Source organism: Dipodomys spectabilis, unplaced genomic scaffold (assembly GCF_019054845.1).
Source record: "Dipodomys spectabilis isolate Male_0828 unplaced genomic scaffold, ASM1905484v1 ptg000096l, whole genome shotgun sequence".
In the NCBI taxonomy this organism is placed as follows: domain Eukaryota; kingdom Metazoa; phylum Chordata; class Mammalia; order Rodentia; family Heteromyidae; genus Dipodomys; species Dipodomys spectabilis.
Window position 1 is genome coordinate 1,193,414 of NW_024870773.1, and position 15,911 is coordinate 1,209,324.

At 62.5% G+C, this 15,911-nt stretch overlaps 1 protein-coding gene across 1 annotated transcript in view; it reads left to right on the plus strand.

Moving 5' to 3' along the window:
- Positions 1-15,911, plus strand: part of Pcnx2 (pecanex 2) — a 101,890-nt gene extending 85,979 nt beyond the window's left edge. Inside the window, exons 27-34 of the mRNA XM_042686185.1 lie at positions 908-1,141; positions 2,194-2,315; positions 3,641-3,785; positions 4,546-4,776; positions 5,212-5,486; positions 6,650-6,828; positions 14,665-15,113; positions 15,750-15,911. Coding sequence (XP_042542119.1) covers positions 908-1,141; positions 2,194-2,315; positions 3,641-3,785; positions 4,546-4,776; positions 5,212-5,486; positions 6,650-6,828; positions 14,665-15,113; positions 15,750-15,911 — 1,797 coding nt within the window. The remainder of the gene's footprint in view (positions 1-907; positions 1,142-2,193; positions 2,316-3,640; positions 3,786-4,545; positions 4,777-5,211; positions 5,487-6,649; positions 6,829-14,664; positions 15,114-15,749) is intronic.

Genomic DNA, 15,911 nt, shown 5'->3' on the forward strand with positions numbered 1-15,911 from the left:
AATTTTATATCATCAACTTTTTGGGGTTTGTTTTTTCTGCTGATCCCAGGGCTTGAACTCAGGTCCTGGGTGCTGTCCCTGAGCCTCTTTGTGCTCAAGGCTAGCACTCTACCACTGAAGCCCAAGCATACTTCTAACTTTTTCTGAATAGTTTATTACAGTCTCAAAGAGTTTCTTACCCAGACTGGTTTGGAAACACAATCCTCAGATCTCAGGCTCCTGAGTAGCTAGGATTCCCAGGCATGAGCCACCAGTACCCAGTCATCAATGCTTTTCTTTTATTTTTTATTTTTTATATTTTTATATTTTTTATTTTTATATTTTCTTTTATTTTTTATATTTGGTTGTGGGGCCTGAACTCTGGGCCTGGGCGCTGTCCCTCAGCTCTTCAGCTCAAGGCTAGCGCTCTACCACTTGAGCCACAGCACCACTTCCGGCTTTTTCTTTTTGCTTATGTGGTGCTGAGGAATCGAACCCAGGGCCTCATGCATGCAAGGCAAGCGCTCTACCACTGAGCCACCTTCCCAGCCTCAACACTTAAGAGCAACATTGCTTTGGTTGGCTAAGCACCCTGGCTGGGAGAGATCAGCCCAGTCTCTTTCTCCAGTGTGGCCCATGGACCCGGGGCCCTGAGAGACCACATGACTACCCGTCACATTCTCATTGCTGAAATCTGTTATGCTGTTCTATAGGTAAATACAGTCTCCCAACTTTTCTTCTCCTACAATGTCCCTTAAGAAAGAACATGTCTGCAATGGATTGGTTCTGTGCCTTGAGCCCAGCCGAGTCTCATGGGACACCCTACCCTGACCTGCCCTGCCCCGCCCTGCCCACCCTGCCCCTGCCTCAGACTCACCCGATTCTGCATTCCAGATAACCCTCCCAGCGTGTCACTCCCTCCTTGCAGAGCATCATCTACTACATGGTGGCCTCCCCAAAGCTGCTCTCCTGGGTGAAGAACGAGGCCCTCCTCAAGTCCCTGCAGTCCTTTGCCAAGTGGCATCACATCGAGCGTGACCTCGCCATGTTCCACATGAATATCGATGACGACTTCGTGCCATGCCTGCAGGGCATCACTCGGGCCAGCTTCTGCACTGCCTACCTGGAGTGGATCCAGTTCTGTGCAGGGAAGAGACAGGAGGTATGCGGGGCTGGGGCTCGGGCCACTCCTGGAAGGGACTGGCCACCGTCTGCCTCTGCTTCTGCTCCATGGCACGCCACAACCAGAGGTCGGGATACGTATTTATTAACGCTTAGGCAAAATTAAATAGGAGGGTTACCCGGGGCAGGGTCTGGGAAGGGAAGGCTGTGTGCGCCTTCAGCTCACATGCAGGGTCCACATGGTTTTGAGTCTCCAGGGGCAATGGAGACATCTTCGTTTAAATGTGTGTTTCGAGCTGGTCCCGCCATGTATTTCTGAGCTAGGGCAGGATGGTCTGTGCACCCCTCCACTCCCGGTCCTGCTGCTATGTTGAGTGATCAAATGGGTGGGCTCCCTGTGGAACTTGTTTTGTGTGGGGCTGTGACGATCACACCTGGGGAGGAACTTACCTCACAGGAATGAAGCCAGGAGGAGAGAGGCTGTATAGGAGGTAGGGAAGGAGGTTCTCATTGCTTCTTGGTGTTTGAAAGGTGGAGGTCAAGGTGCTGGTGGAAAAACTGAGCTCAGAGCTGAGGAAGGATGGGCAGTGTGCTCTCAGAAAGACCCTTGACCACAGCACCCACCCAGTGCTTCTTACTAAGTCACTGAGCAGGAAAGCTTAGAAATGTGCAGAACATGTGCATGGCAGAGGCTGCTTGGAGGGGGTGTGGGAGGCTCTCCTGCAGGCCTGGCCCTACTCCAGGGTGGGTGGTAGGCTTGGTCTGCAGAGATGGACCATCTTCCATCCCTTGTGAGACACCTGCAGTTCCCTGTGTGTCCTGTCCAGCTGAGCTATAGGTAACTCTCTGAAGGTGGCTTGTGGCTACTTCCCAGGGCCTGACCACTGGTCACAGTGAAGAGCCTCCCCTTGGAAATCCCAGAGAATCAGCTCACCACCCCTCAGCCTGGATGATTTCCTACCGTTCTCAGAGAGCCTGCCATGGCGGCTCCCAGCTGCTTCTGAGCGGTCAGGATGGCCCTCTGCCCCAGGCCGACACCATGCCAGCACCCCCTGGGTATGGAGAAGACTGACCTCGTGTCCTTCCTTTCAGCCTTCCAAGGCCCTGGGCAGCGTGGACAGCGACGAGGACTCCCCCCTGGTCACCTTGTCCTTCGCGCTGTGTATCCTGGGTAGACGAGCCCTGGGGACTGCCGCCCACAACATGGCCCTCAGGTGCCTGGGGGTGGGCTGCTCTGACGGGCAGACGCCCACTGTTCCCATTTGACCAAGTCTGTCTGTCCTTGTCTGGATTTTCAAGCCAGGCTGATAGATTTCTTTCAGATACTCTGCACAGTACATTGGGTTGGGCCTGCATGAGGATGTTTTTCAGCCCTGTGGTTCTCGTACATTCTGCACAGAAATACTATTAACACGGACAGGGATCCTGGGCCTCTGGCCTTGCAGACTTGCCCCGGTTAACTGGCTCCCCACATCGGCAGCATCCCGCCTGGTCCTCACAAAGTTGGCACTGGGGAAATGCCAGCTCCTGTCCCTCCTGTCCTCCAGGGGGCGACCTCTTCCCTGTGCATCTGCTCCCGGCCCTGTTTTGCCCATCACTGTGGGGCGCTGACAAGTGGAAGCCTCTCTCTGGTTTTCTCTGACTCTTTCTGTGAGATCACGCGCTCTGCATGGAGAGAACTCTAGCTTCTTTAAGAACAAAAACAAAGTTCCCCTCTCTCTGGGCACCTTGTCAGCCTCTACCGCTCAGGTGGGGTCCCTCCGGCCACCGTCCAGCCTCTGCAGCGGCCTCTGACCTCCAGCCACAGTGCTCTGAATAATCTGCCTCCTAATGCCCCGAGCAGGGGCCACTGCACCACTGCTTTGGTACTGGCCCCTGGAGACAGGAGGTTCTGAAGTCTGCCTGCCCATGCAACCTATCACCTTGATAGGCAGCTCCTCCCTGGACGTAGGTCCTCCTCCCGGCCCTCCCTCAAGGAGGCAGGCCTGCTGGGAGCTCTGTGGGCACAGCCCCTCCATCTGTCAGCATGCCGGTGGCTACAGTAACAGATTTCCTCACCCTTGTACTCTGCCCGAGGCTGTTCTGAGTCCTGACATCCTCTTCACACAAGGATGGACTCTATTTTTAATTTATTGCAATTACATTTACGTCCAGACTAAGAGTGGCTCACAATCTGTGTGCACAGATGTGTGTGTGCGTGTGTGTGTGTGTTTGTGTGTGTGTGTGTGCACGCACGTGCGTGAACGTCATCCCTGCGTTGTTTCCCAGTGAGGAGTAGGCACTTGGCATCGTTCTCACATTTCCCATCTCAGGGTCCCAGGTGACCTCCTCAGAAGTTACATCTCTGGCCCCCGTTGTCAGTCCTGTCTCAGCAGGTTGATCTGTCAGGGTCCCCATACCTGACTGCAGGGCCAGCCTCCCGGAGCTCTGCTGAGTGCAGGGTCATCTTCCTTCCCGTGTGGGGACAGCCCTGAACTTGGGATGGCGGGGTTGGCAGCCTGTGTTAGGGGTGCACTGCAGTCATGCATCTGTTTTGCAGCCTGGACTCCTTCCTGTATGGTCTGCACACCCTCTTCAAAGGCGACTTCAGGGTGGCGGCGCCAGATGAGTGGGTGTTTGCTGACATGGACCTGCTGCACAAAGTGGTGGCTCCCGCCATCAGGATGTCCCTGAAACTACACCAGGTAATAGCCCATGGCCACTCAACTGCCCACTTACTTATTCTCAACTGGAGCTTGAACTCAGGACCTCAAGCACACTAGCCCAGAGTTCCACCACTCAAAACCCTTTTGCTTTAATTTTGTTTCTGAGTAAGAGTCTCACTACTATTATCAGGGCTGGTACAGAATGGGTGAACTTTCTTCCCCTTAGTAGCTGGATTATAGGCATTCACTACCACGCCCAACCGGTAAAACCCACTTCTAAAAAAAAAAAGTAGAAAGCTGAAACTCTAGGGGGAAACAGCTTTTGAAAATGGTGTGCCCTTCCCTGGCTTGACCTTGGTAATGGAGTCACCACTCGGCTAACAAAGCCTGGCACCGACCAATGGCTAGTGACCCTCAGGAGCTGCTAGGGGAGGGTTGCTATCCACCGGGAAGGAAGAGGGGTGTCTCTCAAGACAGTGGCATGGAATATCCCAAACACAGAGGTCTCAGCTCCCAAGATGCTTCCTGGCCAGACACCATTGGCACCATTGGCAAGGGCCTGGGATCAGCCAAGGAGTTACACTTGGCACCCAGCTCTGGATGTAGAGCAAGGGGTGAGGGGAGGAAGAGTATGGCCTTCAAGGTCACTGTCTGTCCTGAGCACTCCCGGGTCAAGCCTCCCTGGGCTTGTGTGAGGTCCTCCCACCAGGTTGGCTCCTCCTACCATATTAGCTCCCCCCACTACATCAGCTCCTCCCTCAACATCAGCATCTCCCACTACGTCGGCTCTTCCCACCAGGACCAGTTCACCTGCCCGGATGAGTATGAGGACCCAGCAGTCCTGTTCGAGGCCATCCAGGCCTTTGAGAAGAAGGTGGTAATTTGCCACGAGGGTGACCCTGCGTGGCGGGGCGCAGTGCTGTCCAACAAGGAGGAGCTGCTCACGCTGCGGCATGTGGTGGACGAGGGCGTGGATGAGTACAAGGTCATCATGCTGCACCGGGGCCTCCTGAGCTTCAAGGTGATCAAGGTGAGACCTGTCCTCCTGCATGGCTGCAAGAATACTCCGACTCCAGGCTCAGGACCTCTGCTCAGGGCCTTGTGCGCAGAGCACGGCTGGCCACGGGGAGCTGCAGCCGCGGCAGGGCCCTGTCCTGCCCCCCAGATACCATGAGCCACGAGTCCCGGCGGGGACCGAAACCTGGCTCATTTCCAGACCTGGTGATTTTCACCTTGAGTCCACACCCACCATCAGCCATCACTTTCTGGATCCACACACTCATTCTCTCTGGTCTCCTCAGAACTTTGATCCAAACCCCCGACTCCCAACAATTAAAACTGAATTTCATTTTTATTTCCCCTCAGTTTTCCTGATGGCTTCACACCCATGGCCCACGCCCAGGGCCCTGCTCACTTACCGTGGCTAAAGCCACAGCTGAAACCATGCTGCCTCCTCTCCCTGCAGGTGAACAGGGAGTGTGTCCGAGGGCTCTGGGCCGGCCAGCAGCAGGAGCTCATCTTCCTCCGTAACCGCAACCCAGAGCGTGGAAGCATCCAGAACAACAAGCAGGTCCTGCGCAACCTCATCAACTCCTCCTGCGACCAGCCCCTGGGCTATCCCATGTACGTGTCCCCGCTGACCACGTCCTACCTGGGGACCCACAGGCAGCTGCAGAGCATCTGGGGTGGGCCCATCTCACTGGGCAGCGTCACCACCTGGTTCCGGGCCAGGTGGCTGAGGTAGGACTTCATGACGGGGGCCTGTGCCTGAACGCTGGGGGCGGAGGGTTGGCGGGAAGAGTTCCTGTGCCGTTAGAATGTCTGCGCTGATCACAGTCGGTTCACGTGCGTAAGACAGCTAGCTGCACCCAAGGGTCTTCTAACAGTCCCATGTCCAGCATGCCGTCCCGAGGGTCAGGGGGAAACACCATCTGTTTCCTCCCTCCAGCCCCCGGCTGCAGTCCTCCTGTGTCTCGGTTCACTGTGTCTGGGAGCTTTGGGGGTGATTGCCACCTCTGCTGGTGACAGCCAGCCCAGAGCCCCTGCCATGGGCCACTCAGGTTCCTCATTGTCATGAGCTCTGTCTGATGGCGGCGCTGCTCCCCGGGAGGTGGTCAACGAAGCCATGGGTTCTTGTGGAAGGCTGACCGAGGTGCTGGAGTGAAGAAACAAAGCCTCTGCCCACCCATACGCAGAGGAGCTTGTCACCCAGCGAGCGAGGTTCCATCCACTGCAGACATGGCTGTCGTGGGATTCCACAAATCAGACATGGCTGCTGTGGGATTCTAAGGCCCAGACACCACTGTGGTGGGATTCCAGGGTTCAGACCTGGCTGTATGGGGTTCCAGGGCCCAGACACAGCTGTGGTGGGATTCCAGGGTTCAGACCTGGCCATGTGGGGTTCCAGGGTTCAGACACTGCCACGGTGGGGTTCCAGGGTTCAGACCTGGCCGTGTGGGGTTCCAGGGCCCAGACACAGCTGTGGTGGGATTCCAGGGTTCAGACCTGGCCGTGTGGGGTTCCAGGGCCCAGACACAGCTGTGGTGGGATTCCAGGGTTCAGACCTGGCCGTGTGGGGTTCCAGGGCCCAGACACAGCTGTGGTGGGATTCCAGGGTTCAGACCTGGCCGTGTGGGGTTCCAGGGCCCAGACACAGCTGTGGTGGGATTCCAGGGTTCAGACACCGCCACGGTGTGGTTCCAGGGTTCAGACCTGGCCGTGGTGGCTGTCGAGTGTGGTATCATGCATCAGTTGTTGTCAGGATGCATTTCACAGAAGGTTGTGGGTGGCTCAGCCCCTGCCTAGGGCTGCTGGGCTGGCCCTGGGTGCCCTCAGCTACACCATTGTGAGCAGGTGACCATTCCAGGGGCAACAAGGACACCCCAAGGCCTCTCCCCCCACAGAATGCGGAAGGACTGCAGCGCTGGCCAGCGTAGTGGCGGCATTGAGGAAGGGGATGCAGGCGGGGCAGCGCCCGGCAGCCAGGCCCCGTGTACTGACAGCCGGGAGAGCGGTGTGGACCAAGCCAGAAAAGGGGGCGCCCAACGCTGGCCCTCACCGCTAGCAGGGCCTCCAAGGACAGGTGGGTGTGGCAGGACCTGCGGTCCAGCGTCGTGGGAGGGCGGCTCTGCTGCGGGTGTCCAGTGTGTGCACCCGTGGACACGAGGCCCCCCTCCCTCTCCAGACAAGTGGCTCCCTCTCCCGCCCTCCTTCCCACCCTCTCTGCTGCTGCCAACATCCAGAGAGTGAGGAAGGACGGGAGGAAGGGCACTGGGGGTAGAAGCCAGGAAGACAGACTCGAAAGCTTAAAGCCTGTTTCACCAAGCCGGCTCTGCCAGCTGGCTGTGGCTCTGGCATCGCTGTGGCCTGGGAGGAGGCGCTGGCTGGCAGCGGAGCCCAGGGCCTGCTGGGAGCCTCCCATGGGGACACAGCTGGGGCCAGAAGCACTGGCCTGGCTCCCGCTGCTCCCAGCCCCACCTTCTGCAGTCATCCTCTGCCCTCAGTGCTCCCTTCTGCCCCTTCCAGAAGGATTTAATACACTGGGCACGCTCGCCCTGCCCGCTCCGCACCAGCTCCCGAGAGGCCCAGAGCAGGCCAGGGCACTGCGGTGGTGGAGTTATGTAATGTGGACAAGATGGGAGGGAGAGAGGGACAGAGAGAGAGAGGGAAGGGGGAGAGAGACAGAGCAAGAGAGAGAGGAGAGGGAGGGAGTCAGAGATGATAGATGGATAATAGCCGTGTGTGAGAGACGAATAGTGGGATAGTGGGACAGACGATAGGTAATAGGATGGTAATAGATTAGAAAGAGACAGGGGGCAGGTAGATGATGATTGACAGGTCACAGATGGAACTGAAGGCAGGTGTGGAGATGGCCTGGTTGACAGGCAAAGGGGCAGATGTGGGCTGCTCAGGAGCAAGCATGAAGCTCTGCCCTTGCGCGCATTCCTCTGCCCCAGCCCAGCTCCCCCTCACCCCTGCCTCCATCCAGCCCAGCTCCCCCCGCACCCCTGCCTCCATCCAGCCCAGCTCCCCCCGCACCCCTGCCTCCATCCAGCCCAGCTCCCCCCGCACCCCTGCCTCCATCCAGCCCAGCTCCCCCGCACCCCTGCCTCCACCCCAGCCCAGCTCCCCCAACACCCCTGCCTCCACCCCAGCTCCCCCTGCACCCCTGCCTCCATCCAGCCCAGCTCCCCCCGCACCCCTGCCTCCACCCTGAGCTCAGCTCCCCCAACACCCCTGCCTCCATCCAGCCCAGCTCCCCCCGCACCCCTGCCTCCACCCCAGCCCAGCTCCCCCCGCACCCCTGCCTCCATCCAGCCCAGCTCCCCCCGCACCCCTGCCTCCATCCAGCCCAGCTCCCCCTGCACCCCTGCCTCCACCCTGAGCTCAGCTCCCCCAACACCCCTGCCTCCACCCCAGCTCCCCCCGCACCCCTGCCTCCACCCCAGCCCAGCTCCCCCCGCACCCCTGCCTCCACCCTGAGCTCAGCTCCCCCTCACTCCTGCCTCCATCCAGCCCAGCTCCCCCCGCACCCCTGCCTCCATCCAGCCCAGCTTCCCCCGCACCCCTGCCTCCACCCCAGCCCAGCTCCCCCTGCACCCCTGCCTCCATCCAGCCCAGCTCCCCCTGCACCCCTGCCTCCATCCAGCCCAGCTCCTCCCCGCACCCCTGCCTCCACCCTGAGCTCAGCTCCCCCAACACCCCTGCCTCCACCCTGAGCTCAGCTCCCCCAACACCCCTGCCTCCACCCCAGCTCCCCCCGCACCCCTGCCTCCACCCCAGCCCAGCTCCCCCCGCACCCCTGCCTCCACCCTGAGCTCAGCTCCCCCAACACCCCTGCCTCCATCCAGCCCAGCTCCCCCCGCACCCCTGCCTCCACCCCAGCCCAGCTCCCCCAACACCCCTGCCTCCACCCCAGCCCAGCTCCCCCCGCACCCCTGCCTCCACCCCAGCCCAGCTCCCCCTGCACCCCTGCCTCCATCCAGCCCAGCTCCCCCTGCACCCCTGCCTCCATCCGGCCCAGCTCCTCCCCGCACCCCTGCCTCCACCCTGAGCTCAGCTCCCCCAACACCCCTGCCTCCACCCTGAGCTCAGCTCCCCCAACACCCCTGCCTCCACCCCAGCTCCCCCCGCACCCCTGCCTCCACCCCAGCCCAGCTCCCCCCGCACCCCTGCCTCCACCCTGAGCTCAGCTCCCCCAACACCCCTGCCTCCATCCAGCCCAGCTCCCCCCGCACCCCTGCCTCCACCCCAGCCCAGCTCCCCCCGCACCCCTGCCTCCACCCCAGCCCAGCTCCCCCCGCACCCCTGCCTCCACCCTGAGCTCAGCTCCCCCTGCACCCCTGCCTCCACCCCAGCTCCCCCTGTACCCCTGCCTCCATCCAGCCCAGCTCCCCCTGCACCCCTGCCTCCACCCCAGCCCAGCTCCCCCCTCACCCCTGCCTCCACCCCAGCCCAGCTCCAACACCCCTGCCTCCATCCAGCCCAGCTCCCCCCTCACCCCTGCCTCCACCCTGAGCTCAGCTCCCCCAACACCCCTGCCTCCACCCTGAGCTCAGCTCCCCCAACACCCCTGCCTCCATCCAGCCCAGCTCCCCCCGCACCCCTGCCTCCACCCCAGCCCAGCTCCCCCCGCACCCCTGCCTCCACCCCAGCCCAGCTCCCCCCGCACCCCTGCCTCCACCCTGAGCTCAGCTCCCCCTGCACCCCTGCCTCCACCCCAGCTCCCCCTGTACCCCTGCCTCCATCCAGCCCAGCTCCCCCTGCACCCCTGCCTCCATCCAGCCCAGCTCCCCCCTCACCCCTGCCTCCACCCTGAGCTCAGCTCCCCCAACACCCCTGCCTCCACCCCAGCCCAGCTCCACCCGCACCCCTGCCTCCACCCCAGCCCAGCTCCCCCAACACCCCTGCCTCCACCCCAGCCCAGCTCCCCCAACACCCCCGCCTCCACCCCAGCCCAGCTCCCCCCGCACCCCTGCCTCCACCCCAGCCCAGCTCCCCCCGCACCCCTGCCTCCACCCTGAGCTCAGCTCCCCCAACACCCCTGCCTCCACCCCAGCCCAGCTCCCCCAACACCCCTGCCTCCACCCCAGCCCAGCTCCCCCCGCACCCCTGCCTCCACCCCAGCCCAGCTCCCCCCTCACCCCTGCCTCCACCCTGAGCTCAGCTCCCCCAACACCCCTGCCTCCACCCCAGCCCAGCTCCCCCCACACCCCTGCCTCCATCCTGAGCTCAGCTCCCCCAACACCCCTGCCTCCACCCCAGCCCAGCTCCCCCAACACCCCTGCCTCCACCCCAGACCAGCTCCCCCCGCACCCCTGCCTCCACCCTGAGCTCAGCTCCCCCAACACCCCTGCCTCCACCCCAGCCCAGCTCCCCCAACACCCCTGCCTCCACCCCAGCCCAGCTCCCCCCGCACCCCTGCCTCCACCCCAGCCCAGCTCCCCCCGCACCCCTGCCTCCACCCCAGCCCAGCTCCCCCCGCACCCCTGCCTCCATCCAGCCCAGCTCCCCCTGCACCCCTGCCTCCACCCTGAGCTCAGCTCCCCCAACACCCCTGCCTCCACCCCAGCTCCCCCCGCACCCCTGCCTCCACCCCAGCCCAGCTCCCCCCGCACCCCTGCCTCCATCCAGCCCAGCTCCCCCCGCACCCCTGCCTCCACCCTGAGCTCAGCTCCCCCAACACCCCTGCCTCCACCCCAGCCCAGCTCCCCCCTCACCCCTGCCTCCACCCTGAGCTCAGCTCCCCCAACACCCCTGCCTCCACCCCAGCCCAGCTCCCCCAACACCCCTGCCTCCACCCCAGCCCAGCTCCCCCCGCACCCCTGCCTCCACCCCAGCCCAGCTCCCCCAACACCCCTGCCTCCACCCCAGCCCAGCTCCCCCCTCACCCCTGCCTCCACCCTGAGCTCAGCTCCCCCAACACCCCTGCCTCCACCCCAGCTCCCCCAACACCCCTGCCTCCACCCCAGCTCCCCCTGCACCCCTGCCTCTGCCCTGAGCCCAGCTCCCCCAACACCCCTGACTCCACCCCAGCTCCCCCTGTACCCCTGCTTCCACCCCAGCCCAGCTCCCCCTGCACCCCTGCCTCCACCCCAGCTCCCCCCCGCACCCCTGCCTCCACCCCAGCTCCCCCTGTACCCCTGCCTCCGCCCCAGCCCAGCTCCCCCTGTACCCCTGCCTCCACCCAACCCAGCTCCCCCTGTACCCCTGCCTCCACCCAACCCAGCTCCCCCTGTACCCCTGCCTCCACCCAACCCAGCTCCCCCCTCACCCCTGCCTCCACCCCAGCCCAGCTTCCCCCTGTACCCCTGCCTCCACCCTGAGCTCAGCTCCCCCTGCACCCCTGCCTCCACCCCAGCCCAGCTCCCCCTATACCCTTGCCTTTGCCAAGCCCAGCCTCCCCACCTTAAGGATCCCAGAGATTCTTATTGTTTTCTTAACTTTCGTTATCCAGTGAAAACCGTGTCTCCAGATCACAAGGGTGGGAAGTGCACAGAGGCCCCAGGGCGAGGTGCCCAGTCCCTCTTGTGTGTGTGTGTGTGTGTGTGTGTGTGTGTATACAGAGCCAGGCTGCATCCATCTGCAGGGGTGGGAGGGGCCTGGTGAGCCTCTTCCTTGTGAGCAAAGTGGAGTGGCCCCTGTGGAGGGCCCTGTGTGCGGTGTGGTGGTCCTGTGATGTGGCGGGTCTCGTGGTGTGGTGGGCCCTGCATGCAGTGTGGCAGGTCCTATGGTGTGGCAGCCCCATGACGTGGCGGTCCCGTGGTGTGGCGGCCCTATGGTGTGGCGGCCCTGTGGTGTGGGGGTCCCGTGGTGTGGTGGCCCTGTGGTGTGGCGGCCCTGTGGTGTGGCAGTCCCGTGGTGTGGGGGTCCCGTGGTCACGTGATGGTCACGTGGTATGGCAGGCCCTGTGGTGTGGCGGTCGCGTGGGGTGGTGGGTCCCGTGGTGTGGCAGGTCCCACAGTGTGGTGGTCCTGTGGGGTGGTGGGCCCCGTGGTGTGGCGGGTCTCGTGGTGCGGCGGGCCCTGCATGCAGTGTGACGGGTCCTGTGGTGTGGCAGCCACATGGTGTGGCGGGTCCCGTGGTGTGGTGGGTCCCGTGGTGTGGGGGTCCCGTGGTGTGGCGGCCCTGTGGTGTGGCAGTCACATGGTGTGGCGGGTCCCGTGGTGTGGGGGTCCCGTGGTGTGATGGGCCCCGTGGTGTGGCGGTCGCGTGGGGTGGTGGGTCCCGCGGTGTGGCAGGTCCCACAGTGTGGTGGTCCTGTGGGGTGGTGGGCCCCGTGGTGTGGCGGGTCCCGTGGTGTGGCGGGCCCTGTGGTGTGGTGGGTCCCATGGTGTGGCGGCCCTGTGGTGTGGCAGTCACATGGTGTGGTGGGTCCCGTGGTGTGGCAGGTCCTGTGGTGTGGTGGGTCTTGTGGTGTGGTGGTCCTGTGGTGTGGTGGGTCCCGTGGTGTGGTGGCCCCGTGGTGTGGTGGCCCTGTGGTGTGGCGGATCCCATGGTGCGGCGGTCCCGTGGTGTGGCAGGTCCCATGGTGTGGCGGGTCCCGTGGTGTGGTGGCTCCTGTGGCGGCCCTGTGGTAGCTGGACTGCGCAGAGTCTAACCCTCGGCAGTGGCCCCTCCTACCCCCTTCCTCCTCCTGCCAGGCCCTAGCAGGGTGCCATTGGCCATGCTCAGGGCAGATGCTGGGGTGAGATCTTCAAGCCAGCAGTCACTGTCTCATGGCTTGTTAACGCCTCCCTGCATCCCACGTTGTTCAGTACCGGCAGGTTTTCTCAAATCCAGCCCTGAGAAGAAAAACAGCATGAGATGGGGCAGGCCTGCCTGGCCGGCCATCCAGGACTTTAGTCAGCCCAGCTTCTCTGGCCTCTGTATCTTCCAGAGGAGTCAACAACCCTGTGCGTCTGTGTGGAGACACAGTGATAAGAGGAAGGCAGCTCTGCCAGGTAGGCTGGAGAGTGCCGGGCTCCAGTCACCAGGAAGGAGTGCCTGGCCCCTGATCTCTGCACTAGGCCTACACAGCGGAAGAGCCATCTTTATCGCCTCCACCCACCGGCAGATGCACAGCCGGGAGCCTCAAGCTCACCATGGCTCTTGATCTCCCCCAGGGGCTCCAGTAGCCAAGATTAGGAAACTCTGAGCCCACTTCACACTCTCCAGGGCTCCCAGGCCCAGTTCCAGGCAGGGCTCCCCACCAGGGCGGTTCAGCAGGCCTTAGCATGACCGCCGCGCTGTGTGCTGCACACCACTGTGACGGGCCAGGCACTGTGCTTCAGAAAGTCCAGGGCAAATAGAGGATCCATCAGCCAGGGCGCCCTGCGGGAACGCTGGGCCCTGGAGGGGATGGGCCCAGAAGCAGAGACTGGGCCCTGGAGGGGGCGGGCCCAGAGGCAGAGGCTAGCCCCTGGAGGGGGCAGGCACAGGCCTCTGTGAGGCAGTAGTAGTCCTTGGGGAAGAGGACAAAGAAACTCAGTCAAGCAGCAGTAAGCGACCAGTTCTGGGAAGGATGCTGAACCACGCTGGCCAGGCCTCTGGGCACTCCCAGTGACCATAGCTAACTGTAGTATATATACCTTCTCTACTCCCGGCCTCTTTCCCCACCACAACCCCCTGTCGAGCTCCTCCTGAGCATAGGGACAGGTGTCCTGCCTGAGCCTACCCAGAGGGCGCCTCTGCCGGCACCGTACTGCAGCCCTGTGGGTGATCTGGGCACTTGCCACCTGCCCAATGCCACCCTGGGCTAGGCCTGACAGCTGCCATCTCCTCTGTGTTACAGCCAAAGGAGAGCTGGCCCCACAGCGGGGCTGTGACCTGCTTATGTGAGCCCTGCAGACCCCCCGCTGACCCTCACAGTCCAGCAAGGCTGGATCTTGTATGCTTAGGCTCTCCAGAGAATGGCCAGTGAGCAAGCTAAGGAACCGAGAGGCAGGACTACCCTTCCATTCAGGTCTGAGGATTTTGTCTAGAAACACCAGACTTTGGTGGATTGTAAAATCATGAGCCTGAGTAGCAAAAATGGGTTTAGCATGGTTCTCTTACTTTACGGTGCTGCTTCACTTGCAACATTAAAATGGAAAAATGAAGGGTATTAGTAGCCATAGAATGCGGGGTCCTTGGTGGATAGCCCCCCCCTCCCGCCCCTCTGCACACAGAAGGCCCTCATCCCCTTGTTCTGGACCTGCTAGGAGCCCTCCATCTGCAGGGAGCCTTTGACCTGTGGAGAGAAGTGGAGAAATCGGGACACCATAGACAGGGTCTAAAGAAACGGACAAACCTTCAACCTCGACTCTGAGGCCAGGGACTTGTTTCTCCTTATTTCCCCAGGAGGAGCCACTCTGTGAGACCTCAGCCCAACCCTCAGGCCATGGGCACTGGGGCTAAGTGCCCTAGGGAGGCCAGCACCGGCCCTGGGGACCCCCAAACACACATTTCTCTCAGTCTACAGGCAGGAGAAACCACAGCAGGCACTGCACATCCACCCCGGCCCCGCTCAAGCCCCACGCTGGCCAGCGGGTGCCCCATGCACCTACAGGCGCAGACACTCCCGCCACCTGGCGGGAAACACACTGTGTTTCGTTCCGTGTGAGACCCACACGTGTTCTGTCTCAGCCCCTAACTGGCACGTCTGTGGCACACAGCATGTGACACGCATCCACATGGGCAGTGAGCAGACGCAGGAGTGAATGAGCACTTCCATCTCTCCTGACACTATTCCCATGTGGGTAACTTACACGCCCTTCTGCACAATTACCTTGAAATGGGTCGCAAATAGTTGTCAGCTGCCATGACTCTGCCGTGCTCCCTCAGGCCCTTCTGACCCGGCTGTATTCAGAGCCCTTGAAAGGGGAGTAGGCCCCCTGTTCACCGTGGCACCTCTCTTCTCTCTCCTGGCTGACCGGCTCTCCTCCTCTCTGACCTTCAGGTAGGACGAAGGGCCGGAGCCAGTCTGTCCAGCCACACACAGCGCTCAGCCAGAGGCCGGCTGTCCTGAGCTCCTCCGGGCCCCTGGTGGAGGGCCGCCAGGCCTTCCTGCAGACGTCCTCCTCTGTGCACGAGCTGGCCCAGCGGCCCTTGGGCAGCCGGCTCTCCTTGCACACCTCAGCCGCGTCCCTGCACTCCCAGCCACCCCCTGCCAGCGCCGCGGGTCACCTGAGTGTTCGGGAGCGGGCTGAGGCTCTCATCCGGTCCAGCCTGGCCTCCTCCACTAGCTCCACTCTCAGCTTCCTCTTCGGCAAGAGGAGCTTCTCCAGCGCCCTGGTCATCTCCGGGCTGTCGGCCGCTGAGGGGGGCAACACCAGCGACACCCAGTCTTCCAGCAGTGTCAACATCGTGATGGGCCCCTCGGCCAGGGCTGCGGGCCAGGCCACTCGGGTGAGGGCCACAGTGGGCGCGGGAGGGAAGGCGGCGGCGATATGATGGCCGCAGAGGGTCACACCTGGAGCATATCCAGTGCCTTTCCAGGTCCACACCATCTCCTGCCTGTGTTCATAGAGCGGGAGCCGGTGCTCAAAGGACAGGGCTGCACCCAAGACCATGCCTGTCGTCCCTGGGGTGCGGCTGGGCCCTGAGAGCCAGGCTCTGCCTGCACTTCAATGCCCATTTCCCCACAACCCCCCCCTTCTTTCCCCACCCTTCCCAGCATGAGCCCCACTCTACGAGTGTCCTTCTGGGATCCCGGCAATGAATTCTGGTAAGGGTGAGGGGGGTCTGAGACCCCCAGCACCCACACTGCAGGAGCTCTGTGTCACGCCTGGGGTGGGGCCTGCAGGGAATGGTGACCCCCACGTGCCTGGGCTCTGGCTGGGAGGCAATGCCAACGCAAGGCAGAGTGGGCTCACAAGGTCTCAGTGACCGCCTGGAGGTCCTGTCATTGGCCTGGCTTCACGACACCTTCCCCCAGGATCTGGGGACCCCAGCCCCGGTTCCCACAGCATGGACGGGACAGAGGGAGGGCCGGCCAGGGTACAAACGTGGCTGAGCTGCCCCGCTTCTCTCTTCTCTTGGAAGCATCACTCCGAGCCGTGCGACCCCACGGAGGCTGCTGAGCAGCGCCGGCTGCATGAGGGCCGTCTGGCCGAGAACCCAGGCATGATGTGTAGAAGAGCCAGCCAGGAAGACATGGGCCTGGATGACACGGCCTCCCAGCAGAGTGCCTCCGACGAGCAGTAG